Source organism: Giraffa tippelskirchi, chromosome 9 (genome assembly GCF_054371585.1).
Source record: "Giraffa tippelskirchi isolate mGirTip1 chromosome 9, T2T-mGirTip1v1.2.pri, whole genome shotgun sequence".
Classification (NCBI taxonomy): domain Eukaryota; kingdom Metazoa; phylum Chordata; class Mammalia; order Artiodactyla; family Giraffidae; genus Giraffa; species Giraffa tippelskirchi.
Window position 1 is genome coordinate 73,932,599 of NC_137283.1, and position 18,184 is coordinate 73,950,782.

Sequence of the window (18,184 nt, forward strand, 5' to 3'; positions counted from 1 at the left end):
CGCTGTCAAGTTTTTCAGAGATGAAGCCTGCTACACTATAGACCATGTTAACAACGTCAGCGAGATTTTCCACTAGGTGGCAATGAGACAAGAGGGACACGCAGAAAAAAGAGCTGCTGACACAGGAGGAGCCATGATGGGTGAAGGTGCTGAGCACACTCGAGTAAAACCCAAATGATGGCCAAACTTGCTTTTAATGGAAAATTGAAAATATGAAAATTTTTATTGGCCTCAGCTATGCCCAGACTGTTGCAACTGAAAACAATCGGTGTTACTAGTATTTCTATTTTTCTTAAAATGTATACAGGCCAGGAACATACAGAAATCTTGGCTGTGTCTTCTGGCTAGAAGGCAAGAGGTTAATTCAATGGCATTTTCACTTCCCTTTGTGTCCATCTCTGTGTGGTTAGTTTCTTAGGTTACAACATGGTTTCCATGGAACCCTCGTCTTTCAAAGATATAGGAAACTAAGTCTGTGACCAAGTCTATGTAGTTCAAACCTCTCAGTTTATACATGAAGAACTTGAAACCCAGACAGGGGAAGGGGCTTTCCCTAAGCTGTAATCAAACCAGAAGGCAAATGCTATCAATTCTTTCTTCATTATTTTTTTAATCAATATCTATGTGTGCATTTAATATTCAACAACTACTTATTAAACATCTTCTAAGGTATAGACAGAAATTGAAGCTACAGTGGTGCTTGCACTCACCCTAGAGAGAGGAGACATAGATAGGTGACTAAATGAATAAATTTATAGTATTAGGTGGTCATAAATGCTATGGAGAAGAAAGAAGAAAATTGGAATGCCTGGAGAGAGGACCTCCTTGAGGGAAAAAAAAACATTCAGCAGAAAGCTGAAGGAGTTGGGGGAGTGAGCATATATATGTGATCTAGGGGAGGAGGATCTCAAGAAGAGGGAATGAGTTAAAAACTAGTGTTGGTGTTGTCCACTGTGTCTGAAGCAAGCCTGGGGACCAGCGTGTCTGGGATGAGACGGAGAGAAGCCGGCCCTGAGGCTGGAGATGGACCAGATGTGAGAGTGGGGAGCAGGTCAACACGTTGGCTTTCCGGCCATATGTGAGGCAGAGAGCTGGCAGATGATTTCACATAGATAAGCAACGTGTTCTCTTCTTTTTAAAGCGCCTTGTTGGCTGAATTTTGACCATGTATTGGAGGGGGAGAAAAGGAGAGAGCATTTAGGGGCTTCCTAGGAGGAGACCCTTTTTTGAAGTATAGTTGATTTGCAATATTGCATTAGTTTCAGGGGTGCAGTATAATGAGTCAGTCTTTTTCGAGAGAGTCTTTTTTGCACTATAGGTTATTATGAGATGTTGGATGTGATGTACAGTAAATCCTTGTTGCTTATCTACTTTATGTACAGTAGTTTGTGGGCTTCCCTGATAGCTCAGTTGGTAAAGAATCCACCTGCAATGCAAGAGACCCTGGTTTGATTCCTGGGTTGGAAAAACCCCCTGGAGAAGGGAAAGGCTACCCACTTCAGTATTCTGGCCAGGTCGCAAAGAGTTGGACACGACTGAGCCACTTTCTCTTTCACCTGTATTATTTTTTAGATTCCACATAAAAGTTATATTTGTCTTTCTCCATCTGACTTACTTCTAAAAGCATAACATTCTCTAGGCCCATCTCTAGGTCCAATTATGCAAATGCAAAATTTCACTCTTTTTTGTGGCTAATATTCTATTGTGTGTGTGTGTGTACACCACATCTTCTTAAGCCAATTATCTGTTGATGGGCACTTGGGTTGTTTCCACATCTTGGCTATTGTAAATAGTGCTGCTAGGAACATTGGGTTTACATTTTTTCTGGATATATACCCAGGAGTGGGATTGCTGGATCATATGGTAGGTCTATTTTTGCTTTTCTAAAGGCACCTCCATACTGTTTTCCTTAGTGATTGAGCCACTTTACATTCCCACCAACAATGTAGGAGAATTCTCTTTTCTGCACACCCTGTCCAGCTATATGCTAATGTATTTAGTTGTAGACTTTTTGGTGATGGTCATTCTGACCAGTGGGAAGTGATACCTAATTGCAGTTTTGATTTGCATTTCCCTAATAATTAGTGGCATTAAGCATCTTTTCCTGTGCTTGTTGGCCATCTGTGTGTTTTCTTTGGAAAAATGTCAGAAGACCTAAGTAGACCAACTCATTTTTTGATTGGATTGCTTGTTTTTTCCATATTGAGTTATATGAACTGTTTTTATATTTTGGATATTAATCTCTTGTAAGTTTCAATCTTTGCCAATGTTCTTTCCCAATTTCTAAATTGTCTTTTCATTTTATGTTGGTGGTTTTCTTTGCTGTGTGAAAGCTTGTAAGTTTGATTAGGTCCCATTTGTTTTCTTTTGCCTTGGGAGACTGATCTAAGAAAATATTGTTATGATTTTTGTCAAAGAATATTTTGCTTATTTTCTCTTCTAGAGGTGTTATGGTTTCAGGTATTATATTTAGGTCTTTAAACTATCTTGAGTTGTTTGTATATGGTGTGAGGGAATATTCTAATTTCATTGATGTTCACATGGCTGTCCAACTTTCCCAGCACCACTTGTTGAAAATACTGTGCTTTCTCTACTGTATTCTTACATTCTTTGTTGTAGATTAATTGCCTATTGGTTGGTTTATTTCTAGGCTCTCTATTCTGTTACATTGAGCTATGTGTTTGTCTTTGTGTCAGTGCAACACTGTTTTGATTACTGTAGCTTTGTAATATAGTCTGAAGTCTGGATGGCTTCTATCTCCAACTTTGTTCTATTTTCTCAAGATTGACTTAGCAATTCTCTGTCTTTTATGGTTCCATATAAATTTTAAGATTATTTGTTTTGTTTCATGAATAATGTCATGGGTATTTTGATACGGATTGCATTAAATCTGTGGATTGCTTTGGGTAGTATGGCCATTTTAACAACATTAATTCTTCCAATACAAGAGCATGGGTTGTCTTTCCATTTCTTTGTATCATCTTCAATTTCCTTATCAGTGTTTTATAGTTTTAAGAGTATAGCTCTTTCACCTTCTTGGTTTAAGTTTATTCTTAGGTATTTTATTGTTTTGATGCAGTTTTAAACAAGATATTTTTACTTCCTCTTTCAGACATTTTATTATTAAAGTAAAGAAACACAAAAGATTTCTATGTATTAATCTTATATCCTGTTATCTTGCTGAATTCATTTCTTAACTCTAATAGATTTTGTCTAGAGACTTTAGGGTTCTCTATACAGAGTATCATGTCCTCTGCAACTAGTGACAGTTTTACCTCTTCCTTTCCTATTTAGGTACCTTTTATTTCTTTTTCTAGTCTGATTGCTGTGGCTAGGGCTTCCAATAATATGTTGAATAGAAGTCATGAGAGTGGTCATCCTTGACTTGCTCCTGAATTTAATAGGAAGGCTTTCAGCTTTTCACTTTTGAGTATTAGGTTGGCTGTGAGTTTGCCATAAATGGCCTTTATTATGTTGAGATATGTTCTCTCTGTACCAAATTTGGCACATATTTTTATCATGAATGGATGCTTAATTTTGTTAAATACTTTTCCTGCTTCAATGGAGATGATTGTGTTATTTTTATCCTTTGTTTTGTTAATGTAGTGTATAACATTGATTGATTTGTGTATGTTGACCTATCCTTGTGACGCTAGAATGAATCAAACTTGATCATGGATATGCTTCTTTTTATGTACTGTTAGAATTGATTTTTTAATATTTTTTGGAGGATTTTTGTATATATATTCACCAAAAAAATGGCCTATAACTTCCGTTTTTGGTAGCATCTTTGTCTGGTTTTGGTATCAGGGTGATGGTGGCCTCATAGAATAAGTTTGGGAGTGTTCTCTTCTGTTCAATTTCTTGGAACAGTTTGAGAAGGTATAAGTTCTTCTTTGTATATTTGATAGAGTTCCCCAGTGAAGCCAACTGGCCTTGGATTTTTGTTTGCTTGGAGTATTTTATTATTATACATTCTATTTCACTTCTAGTGATATATCTGTTCAAATGATCTGTTTCTTCTTGACCCAGTCTTGTCAGGCTTTATGTTTTTAGAACTTGTCCATTTCTTCTAGGTTCGATTTGTTGGTAATAACTGTTCATAGAATACTCTTACAATTTTTAGAATTTCTGTGTTATTGGTTGTTATGTCTCCTCTTTCATTTCTTTTTTTGTTTAATTGTGTCTTCTCTCTTTTCTTCTTCATGAGCCTGGTTAGAGGTTTGTCAATTTTGTTTATTAAGAGGAGGAGCTGTTAAGAGGCTACTACAATAGTTCTGGCAGGGATGGTCTGGGTTTAGAACAAGGCTGTAGTGATGGAGGTGGTGCAAAGTTATCAGATCCTGATATAATATTTTGAGAGTAAAGCAAATGAAATTTTATATGTAAGAGAGAAAGAATCATGCATGACTCCAATAAATTTTTGGTGTAATTGGGAACATAGTGTTTCCATTTGTTAAGACATAAAAAACTGTGGGGGAAGAGCAGGTGTCAGTGAGAATATCAGGTGTTGATCTGGAATATCTAAGTTTGATAAGGAGATTGATACCTTAGTGAAGATGCTGAGCAGGTAGTTAGATGTGTTCTGGAGTTCAAGAGATAAGTCCAGCTGTGAAAATAACTCTGGGGACTGTAAGTATGTATGTATTTAAAGCCATGGACCAAATGAGAGTTGAGTGTAATAGAGAAACTCTAAAGTTGAGGCCCAAAACAACCAACATTTAGAATTTACTGAGGTGAGGACGATTCTGCCAAAGAGACCAATACGAGCAGCCCATGGTGGAGGAGAGAGCCAGGATATTGTGGTACTTGGAAAGTTGGTGGAAAAGAGTATTCCAGGGAGGATGTAAAGGTCAACTCACTCAAGTGCTGTAGATGGGACAAATAAGATGAGGACATAGAGTTAACCACTGGATTTAGAAACCAATGGAGCTGATCTTGAGAAAAGATCCACTGGAGTATTTGGAGTGAAAGCCCAGTTAGAGAGGGTTAAAGAGAGAATGGAAGGGAGAGGAATTGGCAGCAATGAACCTAGACCACTCTTTTGAGCTTGTATGAAGGGGAGCAGGAAACAAGATGGTAGCTGAAGGGGCGTGTGGCACAAGAGGATACCCAGGACACCTCACCATAACTCAGAGTGTGACTCTTCTTGATACTCTGCTACAGTAACCTCCTTCTGCCTCAAAGGACCAGCATTTATCACCACATCATCTCCCTGAAATGCCCTTCTAAACTAAGGCCACCTTCCCTCATCCCACCCCTATTGCACAAATTCTTTGATGAGAATCCAGTAATTATCTACTCAATAATATTCAAATTATTTTCCTTAGAATTCAAGGGGGAAAAATTCTTTGCTACAGTGAGTCTGTCCCTTCTCTCTGCATAACTTTCCACCCTTGTGCCCAGTTATTGTCACGTCCTTCACCTTCCCGATCTCTGCTTAGGAAAACCTGACATGCCCTTCAGGTCCCTACTCAAGAATTCCAGGTTATATGACCCCCCTTGTTGATGGCTTTAGCCAGAAATATATCTTTCTCATCTCTACTACTACTGTATTTATTGTCAAAAGCATTTTTCAGCGTAGATAGTGGCCTATAGACTAAACATTTTTGTGTCTTCCATAGTCTTTCTCGAAGCACATGAATGTTATATGAAGATATGTTGAGTTAAAAATGAGTACATGGAAAGCATATTTAACCACATTCCTAGCACTATGTCTGGAACTACACAGAGTTAGGGGGATTTGTGATTTTGAGGCAACTCAGAGCCTCCTGCTCAGTTGCCAGGAAGCTTCACCCAGAGGAGTTCCCTTATGATGGCAGAAACCAACATTTCATCATAAACTAAAAAGAAGCATGAAATCTGTGAATTCAAGTAATTTTTCTAAACCTTTGTTGTTACTGTCTAGACAAAAATGTTAATGAAACATATCTCCTGTTTAAGAATTTATCTTTGAAGAGCTAGTTTTTAGGCATTGTATATAAAATTTAATAATTCAATTTGCAAAAAAAATTAAGCCTTGTTCCATTCTCCTTAATATTGAGCTAGGTCCCATAGTTTGTCATTAGAATTCTCTTTCAGGAGGAAAAGATAGTTGTCCACTATTCGTTTTTGTTTAATTTTTATGAAAGCTTTAAGTAGTTTATTAATATTTATTGATAGCCTAGCAAGATGAGTAAAAATCTCTAGCCCTAATAAGACTTAAGAGTTGGGGCCAAAATTCCATGTTTTAATGTGTTGTCCTCTGGACCCTACTCTAGCTTAGGGGATCGAATTACACCTTTTTGGAAAAGAATTGGGTAATGATGAATTTGGGCAGATGTAAGGTAGCTTACACTCACACAACTGTTTTTCTTGAAACAATGCAGAAGTATTTTATGTTGAGAAAGATAGGTTGGCCTAGGGCACTTTATGTTCTGCTTAACAGATTTATAAAAAACATTTTACTTTTCATGTCTCTTCTAGAAATTTTTTCTCAAGTGTCACATACTATAATTCCATTGTGAAAAGGAAAATATCTGTGGTTTCTCTAGAATATTTTCTTAATGCTTGGCTTCTACTAGGACTTCAAAAGTAAAAGACTAAATTAAAATATTTGTTACATATATTTTGTCCATGGGTATTCAAAGAGAAGATTTGATTGTAGGTCTGAAAAAGAGATGTGTGGAAGTCAACATTTTAGATGTATAATGAAAGTGATTTTAACAGGGAACTCTGCCAATCTGCCTTCAAAATAATTAGCATAGAAATTGGAATTAATATTGCATGCCCCCAAACAGTTATTGTATAGTGTGTAGGTGGTAGTTATGTGGAAGCAGAGATGTGTTCAGAAACCTCTGACCTGGGTGGCACTCTGTCACAACCTGCCTGTATTCACAGATGAATTCCATTTCATTCCCTTTTATCCTGCATCACAACTGCACTGGGCATACTTACACAGGTGTACCCATTTATCCAGAGAGAATTACACTTCTGAGAAAATACCTTAATGAATTATTTTGCATTTGCAATAAGTAACTTAAATGAACTATCTATACAAAAGATATAGGTTTCCTGGTTAGCCATATAGTTAAACTTTCTCAAGGTGATTAAGGTATGAATTACTTTTGAGAATCAAAATATCACACACATACAATGAATGCCAGTTTGGTATCAATTCCCAAGGATTTAGGGAATAACACTGTATGAGTGGTCTCTTGTATTTTGAGAGTTAGGGATGGGGAGACACCTTTTCTTATTTTGGTAAAATACTCATCTGGTCATTAAGGAAGAAAAGTCACGTTTCCTACATGTCATATTTTGTCATACACATGAATATGTAACTGCGAATAGAAGCAGCTGTTAATTTGGGGAGCAACAGCAGAAACTTTGTTTCTGGATATATTTTTATAAGAAGCATGCAACTAGGGAAATTTTTTTGTCTTATGGAAATTTCTTAGTCTGAAGTTTTAGTCTTAGTTTCTGAAGTTTTCTAGTACATGTTGGAAACAAATTTATGCAGTTTTTATTTCTAGATCTGTCTTTTCTATTCATTTTTAATGCAAGTGTTCAATCACCAAGTGCTAGGGTTACCTGCTTGAAAATATCATACTTCATTCTGGAGATAGGATGTATTCTCCTGGGAGACTGACCTTATTTTTGAGTCAGGCACATTTGGAATCCCAGTTCTGACATTTACTAGCTGTGTGACCTGTGGCAAATGATTTAACCTCTCTGAGCCCCTTTACCCATATATGACTGGCCTCCAAGAGCTGTTGGAGCTGGTCCCTCATGTTTAGCAATCATTAAGGGAAAGGCTGGTCCATTCTTTCTTTTATCTTCCTTTTAAAACTTCCACTGCAGTTTAGAACAGAACTGAAATAAACTCCCTCCCAAGAAAACAAGACTATTCTGATTAAAAATACAGTGTTAGGTTAAAGTGATTTCCTTAGCTGCAAGATACTGTGTGGTTTGGAAAGCAGTTCCTTTGTAGGATGTCAAAATACTATTGTAAAATTAATCCACACCAAGAATACACAACTGTGAATGCTGATCTGGCATTGTTTTCATACAATTTGTATATACCTTTCCATCTTAAAATATGTCTTGAGTTAGCTTTCTTTTCACCCCAATTAGTTCATTTTCCTAGTTGTCCACATTTTCTGGAGAACAGGCATGGGAGGGTTGAGGGAAATAAGAAAAACAGAGGACGAGAACTCCAGGGCAATTAGAATCATGTGAGAAGGGGCATCAGTGTGGGAACGTAAAAGCTTCACGTCTTATTTTCACCCCTTTATAAAATGAAAAGCCTCCTTTTGTTTAACTTTCCCTTCCTCTGTGGGTAGAAGGGAAGGAGTTCATCTTTCGTTCTTTTCAAACTTGATCTTTCATCTAGTAACCTCAACTCTGGATGCTTTTGTAACAATGGGAAAATGCATCTAACAATTCTAGATCCGGTAGATTGGGTCCTTTTGGCAAGAGGGATGGAGGGCAAATCACCACTGGATGAGAGAAAAGAGATCACTTTACCTTATATTACTTTACATTTAGATGCATTATGTTTAGCTTTGGGACCTGGTCACTTACCTAATAGTCCCAGGAGAATCAACTGATCAAGAAATACGGATCTGATTGGAAATGCCTGGCGAGGAACTTCCCCAATGAAGAGGGGCCAGACTAGTGCCTGGTGCAGGCTTCCTGTGGGGTACACCAAGTTTTTTTATACCTTCTCACTTGAGGCTTTCAGATGCAGACCTGGCCCTTCTTCCTTTTTTCTGTTTCTTTCCTGTCCTACTTTTCTCTCTCCCTTAACACACACTAAAATGTAAGAAGCTGTCAGGACACGACTTTTAGATGTCTAGCAATTTTATCTCTCTTCAACTAGTGAAAATGTAAGTATTATGCAAAGTTTAAGTATTTTTATTATCTTGTTTTTTCCCTGAGTCTTGGATTTCTCTCATTCCTTCCACTTCTAGATCTTATTTCCATTTTAGGCAGAGACACTCCATGGCCAATATCTATCATATATATTCTCCCAGGGACCAATTTCCCTTTTTCTACTTTATTCCTGGTGCCACCTCTTTGCTGCCTGTTTCCAATCTTTTCCTGAGGGAAATCTTATCGAATATGTCCTCTGTGAAGTTCAGTAGGCCTTGGTTCCCATCCAGACTCTGACATTTATTGGCTTGTGCCTAGAACAGTTACCTGTTCTGCGACTCATTTGAATAGAATCTTCCTCTTGAAGATTATGGTGGGAGCAGAAATAGGAAGTAAATATCCCTGGTGGCTTTCCTGCCTAGGGCTCTGCTGGAGCAATGCAGAGTTAAATCATCTACATCCAATGACTTGAGAAACGTGGGAAGGATTTCCAGCCCATTCCCCCTGGAAAAACTGTATTCAAGGAATAAGAGTCCTAGTCCTCTGAGAGGAATCGATGACCTGATGCAACAGTTGGACCACATTTACGAACACATCTCCCTTTTAAATGACTCACTTCTGTTCTCCAAAGAGACCTAACTGACTGGCTGCTGTCTTTCTGCAGTTTGAACTTCAATGGATGCTGATCCATTGTGACCCGCTGCGACCCCAGAGAGAAACTTGCCACGAGCTGCCAGCCAGGATCACAGTGAGTCCCTAGACTACCTGCAAAGGCCGCTTGCAGCCAGCCTACCCCTCTACACCTCCGCAAACTCTCCCGGTCCTCACTCTTTCTCTAAGAGTCCAGGCTTTCGCTGCACAGGCCAGATACTGAAGAAGCGCGGGTCCCACCCACAGCCTGGCTGGTAGAAACCACTTGCGCGGGGGAGGGGGGCGGCGGAAAGGGTAGGGGTCCAGCTGGGGTGGCTTACGACCCTCCCCAGCCTCTATCCAGGAAAATGCCGGTCGACTACTCAAGCCCTCGGTGGCACACAGGCCCCCTGAGAAGGCTCTGGGGACCAAGAGAGGCTCCCCAGGGGCGGGTGGGGCGGAGGCGGGGAAAGGGTTAAGGGGACTGTTGTCATTCTATCCGTCCTCCTGGCCCGCCAGCTCTCCTCCAATCCCCGGGACCCTCTCGGGGGGCCGTTCATAAACAGGAGGAACTCACGCCTCCCGGGCCGGGGACCCCTCGCATCCCCGGTTCCTGGGGGCGCTCTTGGCGGGGACAAGGGCCACTGTGCGCGCGGCGGGCATGGCCTGGGCGGCGTCGGGCCGCGGGGCCCTCGGGCTGCGACTGCTGCTGTCGGGGCTCTGCTTGTGCGCGGCTCAAGTAAGTTGTGCGCGGGTTTAGGGAGGTCGCCTTCTCACTGTTTCCCCTCTCTTCTCTTCTTTTCTCCAGACCGTCGAGCTGGTAAGCCGGGGGCGAGAAGGGCTGGCGTGTTCCAAGCGCGCGCGGGGCGAGGCGGGGGTGCAGCCGTCGGGGGAAGCGCGCAGGGACGCGCAGCATCCCGCGGGCCGGGCGGCTCCGCGCATCCTCGGGCCACGCACCTGCAGCGAGCAAGGTGGGAGGCGGGGGCCCGAGGGGACACCGCGAGGGTCCGAAAGCGAGCGCCCCCTCACCTACCCGGCCCCACACTGCAAGCTCGGGCCGCGGAAGCCCGAGGAGGCTGGAGGCCGGGGCTTTAATTTTCAGTCGTGCTCCCCTCCTCCCTCCGTCCCCTCCCCGTTCCTGGTCCCGGGCGGGCCCGGCCCGGGGGAGGCTCGATCCCAGGCAACCCCGCATCCCTCCTGCGTGGACTCGGAGGCCCGGGCTCACCTCTGAATTTCGGCCGCACCAGGCGGGGTCTGGGGGCCCCGGCGCCGTTTGAGGTTTCACTTACAAAGACCCCATTGTAACCTGTCTGGTCACCGGGAGTTTAGAAAAACCAAGGTTTCCTTGATGAAAGAAGCTTTTTTTTTTTTTCAATTCAGAAGAGAAAAAGCTAAGATTCCCATATTTCCTAAAGCAACGCGTCCAAACTTGCAGAGGCCAGCCTTCCGTCTAGCGCCATTAAAGCGGAGCTATTTGCAACCGATGAAAGGGGTCACACACTGGGGTCGACCTAAAATCTGGCGTCTTTTTGAGGCGAGGTGCACAGACCTCTTTCAAAAGGAGGATCTGAAGAAAGGCGGGGCCCTCACCGGGTTTCTGAGCCTCCCCGCCCCGTCCTCCGCTGTCTTTCCCTAAGAGGGTCCCCCAGTTTTCTTCTGAACGCAGACAGAGTCACAAAACCATCCTGGAGTTGATCTGGGGTGGCGCGCCTCGGTTCTGAGCTGTCTCACTTTATCCAAAAGGCTGACCTGCATTTCCTGATTAAATTCAGCAATTCAGTGACCACCATCTTCACGATCCAACCCCTTGAGTAAGAGGCCTCTTCTTCCCCACAAGTCCCTTTGGGTCGCAAGCTCCGTAGACGGGAGGACCCTACTCTGGGGGCCTAGATTCTGCTCTGTCTCATTGTCAGCCTCGTTCAGAACCTCGAGGAGGGGAAGCAACCGCCTTTCCTTGGAAGTCTGGGCCCGGCGTGTTCCGCTGGGCTTGAACGCGGCCTCCACCCGGCACTGTCTTTGGTGGGAGGCGGCGGGCTCCGGCCCACCTTCTTGTGCTTGCTCCACGTGCTCCCCTAACCCGCCTGTGCTCTTTTGTCAGAGGGGCCCCCCGGGTGAGCAGGGTCCTCCGGGGCCGCCGGGTCCTCCTGGAGTCCCCGGCATCGACGGCATCGACGTAAGTGTCCACTTCCAGCCCCTGCCCCTCTCCCAGCGGCCCGGGTGGGTTTTTCTAGAGAGCCCGAAGCCCCCTACCCAGAGGCGGGAAGGGACGTGGGTGAGGGCTGGGAGTGGGGCCTAGACGCCTGGGGACTGCGGAGGGAGGCGGTCCTGCGCCCGGCCTGGGTGGTTGATCACAGCCGCACCATCTGTCCTGTCCCTGTCCCGGAGGGGCCCCAGCACCCTCCACTCACCCACTGCCCTGCTTTCCCTCCTGCCTTCCAGGGTGATCGCGGTCCTAAGGGTCCCCCGGGCCCCCCGGTAAGTACCTCAGCGCCTTGGCGCTCCACTCCTTTCCTTCCAATGTGGTCTGCAGCCACGTGCATCCGATGAGGCTCAACTTTGCCCCGTTTTCTCTTCCTTTTCTCTCCCCTCCTCGCCCCCTCCCTGCCCAGGGTCCCCCTGGAGAGCCGGGGAAACCAGGAGCTCCAGGCAAGCCTGGCACACCGGGTGCCGACGTGAGTAGTGGGTGCTGGGGGTGTGAAGCCAGGCCCAGTGTGTGTTTGTGTGTGTGTGTGTGAGAGAGAGAAGAGTGCAGCGTGCAGGCGGTTGTGGTCCAAGCTAAGGCGAGACTGTGGCTCTGATCGTGGCTGAGACGCGGTTTCTGCGCGAGGGTCTGGGGAGCGTGGAGGGGCCCGGAGGAGCGCGCCGCACTGGCCTGTCCTCTCTGCTCTGGGAACAGCGGTCGGTACCTGTTTCTGCCTCTCAGTGGCCACTCCCCACTCACCCCATCTGGGGGTGCTGGGGCTTCGCCCTTGTCCTTTCCCCGGCACCCCCTAAGTGAGTTTAGGGAAAGAGCCTGCAGGCAGGAGGAGGGACAGCGTCCCCCTAAACCCCAAGGAGGAGACCAGAGAAAGACAGGCCGGGGGAGAGCCTGCCCGGGCGGGAATGTGGGGCGGGGCTGGTCCTACACTGGACATGGGCGCGGGGACACATGTGCACCCACGGCTGATTCATGTCACTGGATGGCAAAACCGCTACGGTATTGTAAAGTAATTAGCCTCCAATTAAAATAAATAAATTTAAAAAATAAAAAAATAAAATCTAGAGAAATCCAGCTCAGAAGACTCAGACTTGATTGCTTGATGGTTTCTAGAATGTAAGTAAAAAAAAACAAAAAACAAAAAACCTAGCTCTCTCTCTTTCCTCGGGTGTTTCCTTGGTTCTCAGTCACTGACGGAAATAAGCTGACCAGGGTTGCTTGAAGCCTGGGAACCAGCAGCGTCTCCCCAACATACCCAGTCACACACCTGCCTCTCCCCGTGGGAGGCAAGCTCAGATGCTGAGCTGTGTGCTAAACCGGACACTAGTTAATATTTCTTCAGAGGAAAAGGACTTCAGGGCTCTCATCTCCTCTCTCCCTACATTGGACTGTTGAGAGTTTACTGAGCGCCACTCCTTGACTTTCTGGCTGGGATACAAAGTAAAGTGACATCCGGACCTCTGCTCTCAGAAAGCAGACAATGCTGGGTTCCCCGAGTTACCCTTCAAGTTATCACCTTATATGGTTTCCCCAAACTAAAGACTTTTCTAAATCAAAGCCCTTGAAAACCTATGATTATAGATTCTGAGAACTTTTGACTAGAGTTTAAGACAGAGTCTTCATTTTGAGAAAAAGAAAAATAGCTAGATGTTAGTGGCTATTTAGATGTGCTTTCTTTATCAAGATTAGTATAACGGGGATATTTCTCTATGTTAGGGACTAAACAACAGCAACAGCAATCCATGGCTTTAGGAGACTGACTTTGTTTTATACTTAAAAGATCCTAGTTTGAACTTCCTATGTAGGCAAAGTGGCAGTGCATGAGGTCACTAGGGACAAATGTTTGGACAATGCAAACTGAATATCAGCCTAATATTTGTACACTATGAACTGGAATTATATAACTTGTTTGCGATCAAACATCTCTTTGAAACACAGTGAATTACTTGGAACTGTCGCATTCAAATAAAAAAGTCTGATGAATGCAAATAAACCAGTAGGTTAGATTCATTTCTGCATTCCTTTCAACCTTGGACCTTGTTTTATGTGAAAAGAAAATGGATGATTAAATAACTATATTATTATTATTATTAATTTTTGTCATGGTTGAAACATAAATGAATGACCTGAAGTCTTGTCTTACTATTGAGTTGCATAATTTCAGACAAAGGACTAGACTTGTCTGTGTCTGGGTTTCATGATGCTTTTGTAGCAAGCTCAACGAATCTTCTTCCTCTAGTACCATAAAGTCATAAAGCCAATGTCTGGTTTTACTTTATAAAGTAATTTCCACACTCAAACAGAAATAGGATAAAAAAGAAAATTCTTCAAAATCTTTAGAAGTACAATGTAACTAATAATTGCAAGTATTTTTTTCTTTGTTTATAATTGCTGTATCATAGCATAGATTTCCATTTCCAAATAAGATTTCCAAAGTTAAAAGGTGTAAAATAGTAAGGCTTCTTATAGCATAGAACTTGAACTCTGTAAGATCCTCAGGGAGAAACTGATGAGGGCATTGAATCAATTTTCTGGGATGGCAGAGAAAAGCTACAGAAAAAGAAAAGGAGAAAGGAAGGAGAGAAAAAATTAAGAAGTTCATGCATGTGCCAGTATTTTAGACATTTCTTAGAACTAAGCAAAAACTTAACTACACTGATTTGCATTTGTGTAGAACTTTTTTTTTAAGTGCAGTCACAGACATGCTGCATTTTTTGGTAATGTTAACAAAATGGTTAATCAGATGGTGTTTGGAGGAATCTGAAAAGAACACGGCTTAAAGGTTATTATCCTGAATTAAGTGGATTTTTGACAGAAAAGGTAAATGAGTCATGGCAGCTAGTCTTGTAGGATTATGGCTTGGGTCTCCTGAACTGAGTGGTGGAATGCTGGAAGGAAATTACTAGTGAGGGTTGCTTGCTTTGCCAAGCGGCAGTGGGAAATTTCAGAATACAGTGGGCTTTAATTTTATCCCGTATAGAACCTTATCTTCATAAACATTCATATGAAAGCAAGTCTTTCTGCCACTGGCAATATATTCCTCTGTCATTTCTTTGACAGATAAGAATGATTGCAAATTGGAGTTTCATGCATATGTTTGTAAATGTAAGCTGTAGGAGACTTATATACATACATATAAAACTCTTCTTTTCTTTAGTTTAAGTTGATTCTTTTCCCTTACAGACACATAACATTAAAGAAATCCAAGCTTGGTTGCAAGCTCTGCACTCAAAGGACAACTGTACTGTCATCATTAATAACTTATACTCTTACAGGCACTTATGCTGTGGCATGCTTACTGAGCTCTAAGACCTCTAAAAGAGTATTTTTTTTTCATTCTTATAACATCTGTCTAAGATACAGAAAAGAAGAATTAGAATTAAGTACATGAATTATAGTTAAGTTATGCTATGTTTTATAGGAGAGAGATTAGAACATCCTCTGAATGTATACAACTATTATTTGTGATGTTATATGGTTAGGATAGTGAGTAATACAGAAATTATTCTGAAAGGCAGAGTAAGGGGAAATAATCAGGCAGGGGGCTGTGAAGCACAGTGACTGTGGTTAATACCCAGATTTTTTGCTTGTTTTTTTTTTTTTTTGCAAAATCTCTTCTGAATGAGATTTTAAGTTCCCAGAGAGCGGGTAATGTTACTTCATTAGCTTCTAGGATAATTTGATTACATACTAATGATAATAATAAGAAAAGCAACATTTACTTAACATCCGCTGTTCCAGGCACTGTTGTAAAAACTCTGTACGATATCCCAGTGAACCTTCAAGGTTGCCATGTGAGGTAGATATTAACATTATGCCTGTTTTATAGATAAGGAAACTGAGGCTCTATGCAGTTGAGTAACTTGCCCACAGTGGCCTAGGAATTAAGTGGTAGAGCTGGGATTTGAACCAAGAATGAAGATGGTGTGGAGGGACAGGTGTGAAGCCCCTCCACCCGGTAGGCTAGCCCGAAGTCTGTTCAGTAGCTGGGGGATGCGTGTGTTGGATGCTCGGGCAGTGTGCTCAGACTGTTCTGGACATGGAGTCCTGTCCTTACGGAGCCCATGCTTTAGTGCAGGGCTGTGTCACAGCAGACTTCACTAGATCAGACACCGGAAGACATTCTCCTTAACTCACAGCCTCCTCGTGACTAGATGTGGTTTACCGTGTCTTCCGGAAGACAGTTGAGACAAAAAGTGACTGGAAGCAGCCTCCGGCTTATCCAGCCACTCTGCTCCCTTATTATGCAGCTGAAGTTCTACCTTATGTAGTAGCTACTGGCCTCCAGCTTTGTCAGTGGTTTTAGTCCCTGATTGAAGGTGGTTAGTCGGCTGTGTGTGTGGGAACTGACCAGGACGGGTCTTGGAGGGTATGTGCGTGAAGTGGGCACTGAAGGTCCCTTTAGTCAGGCCTGCCCTGAGGTTCGTAAAACCCTTGTGCGTGTCTGTCTACAGAGAGCTCCTGGGGGTGTGGTTTATTTACTCCCATACAGAAGTCAGTGTTCCATTACCATCGGTGCTCAGCCACTAAGGTGTTAAGGCCTGTTCCCAAGTTAGAGCATTGTAATTATACTAGAGAGACTGAAAATCAAAGTCTGTCAAAAATTCTTATGAAGGAAATTAATTGATGCAGAGAAATATAAAAATGGTGGCTGGTGAAATAGCTTTCTATATAAGTTACATGAATGCATTTTATTGATATTTATGCAGACTGACAGATAAAATATGGACTTTGGTCATTCATTTTTAAGTCAGACTTTCATATTTTCAAGGAATTCCTTGATTAATATCATTTTAATTTTTTTCAAAATCTTGCTAATAGGTTTTACAAGTTATGTATACATGCATGTATATATGTGTATGTGCAGATATGTATGTATATTTCTACATATGTAGGTACATATATTTGTATTTTGTAGGGTATAATTTCAATATTATATTACAAATGACAACATCTAAAAGTAAAGAAAAAACTAAAAAGATAAAAATGTGGCTTCATCCGATGTGAAAATTTAGATGTACATGCAGTATTATCATGGTTTGATATCTGTTTTATATTAGGATGATGATAAAATAAATACTGGTAGCGAAAGCAACAATGATTGGAAGTGATGCTTTAATAACTACTTTAGCATTACATGTGATGTTTTAAATGTGTTTTACAGTAATGGACTTAGAGTCTACATACTGAGTAGCACACATGAAAACGTATATTTAATTATGGCTATCTCACTAAAGGAGACAACCTAGAAACATGCTCTCAAATGATTCAACTTTAAATTAATGTTTTCTGTAAGCAGTTGTCATTGCTAGGAGATAACTGAGGGGCTTTAGGTGGCTAAAAGGCAATAATGAGATTGATTAGGTTTAATCACTATTGAAGGAACATTTTAACTCTCAAGATGTTATTTGAGAGCTACAGAGATATACATTTATAAAACGTTTTGCTTTATAAATGAAATCAAGAGATGCATAACATGGCTAAGTGCCAAAGTCAAGTCCTGTTGTCTCATTCAGTTCAGTTCAGTCACTCAGTCATGTCGGACTCTTTGTGACCCCGTGGACTGCAGCACGCCAGGCCTCCCTGTCCATCGCCAACTCCCAGAGTTTACTCAAACTCATGTCCATTGAGTCAGTGATGCCATCCAACCATCTCATCCTCTGTCGTCCCCTTCTCCTCCCGCCGTCAATCTTTCCCAGCATCAGGGTCTTTTCAAATGAGTCAGCTGTTTGCATCAGGTGGCCAAAGTATTAGAGTTGTCCCATTAGACTTACCTATTAGACCATTGTAATTATTACTTCCCATTTTTTCAAAGCAGAGACAAAAATACTAAATTATTGAATCCTGTGATAAACAGTACATTTAGTGGGAAGTTATGAACAGGATACAATTTATTAACAGAAAGTAACTAACAGCCGGATGTCGTGTTAGACATTACCTTTGAGTAGGAATATAGAAAGGTTTTTCTTTATAAATACTTGTACCATACATAGGTAACTATCCTGTATGTAATTAATAAATAAAATGGAATTATCCACTTAGTGGTTTGCCTAAGGATGTTGTATTAGTTCTAATATCATCTTGCTTTGTTAGGGATTAACAGGTCCTGATGGATCCCCCGGGTCTGTTGGACCAAGAGGACAAAAAGTAAGTTAGCCACCTGGTATTAATTGCTGGTATCAATTAAATGTTGAAGCAAAATTTTATTGTAGTGTTTCCAAATCAATTAACAGATTAGTTGTAAAGTGGCTGAAATACACTTGTTCAGCCAAAATCATGTTTTATAACAGTTGAACTAAATTGCATTCAAACACTAAGATGGAGTGTTTTAATGATTTTAATATTTATGCAGTTTGCATACTTACATACTCATGCTAAAAAAGCCAAGTACAATGGAGCTATTTTTATTTTTAGGGAGAACCTGGTGTGCCAGGACCTCGTGGATTTCCAGTAAGTAAATGTGAAGTAATTTATAATCTCCTGTCTTTAGGTAAAATTCTG

The 18,184-nt window shown here is 41.9% G+C and overlaps 1 protein-coding gene across 1 annotated transcript in view; it reads left to right on the top strand.

The window, feature by feature from the left end:
* Nucleotides 1-18,184, top strand: part of COL9A1 (collagen type IX alpha 1 chain) — an 87,201-nt gene that overhangs the window by 12,895 nt on the left and 56,122 nt on the right. The window contains 6 exon segments of the mRNA XM_081529387.1: nt 9,521-9,620; nt 11,580-11,659; nt 11,926-11,961; nt 12,096-12,158; nt 17,777-17,830; nt 18,098-18,133. Of these exon segments, the coding sequence (XP_081385513.1) occupies nt 9,521-9,620; nt 11,580-11,659; nt 11,926-11,961; nt 12,096-12,158; nt 17,777-17,830; nt 18,098-18,133 (369 nt within the window).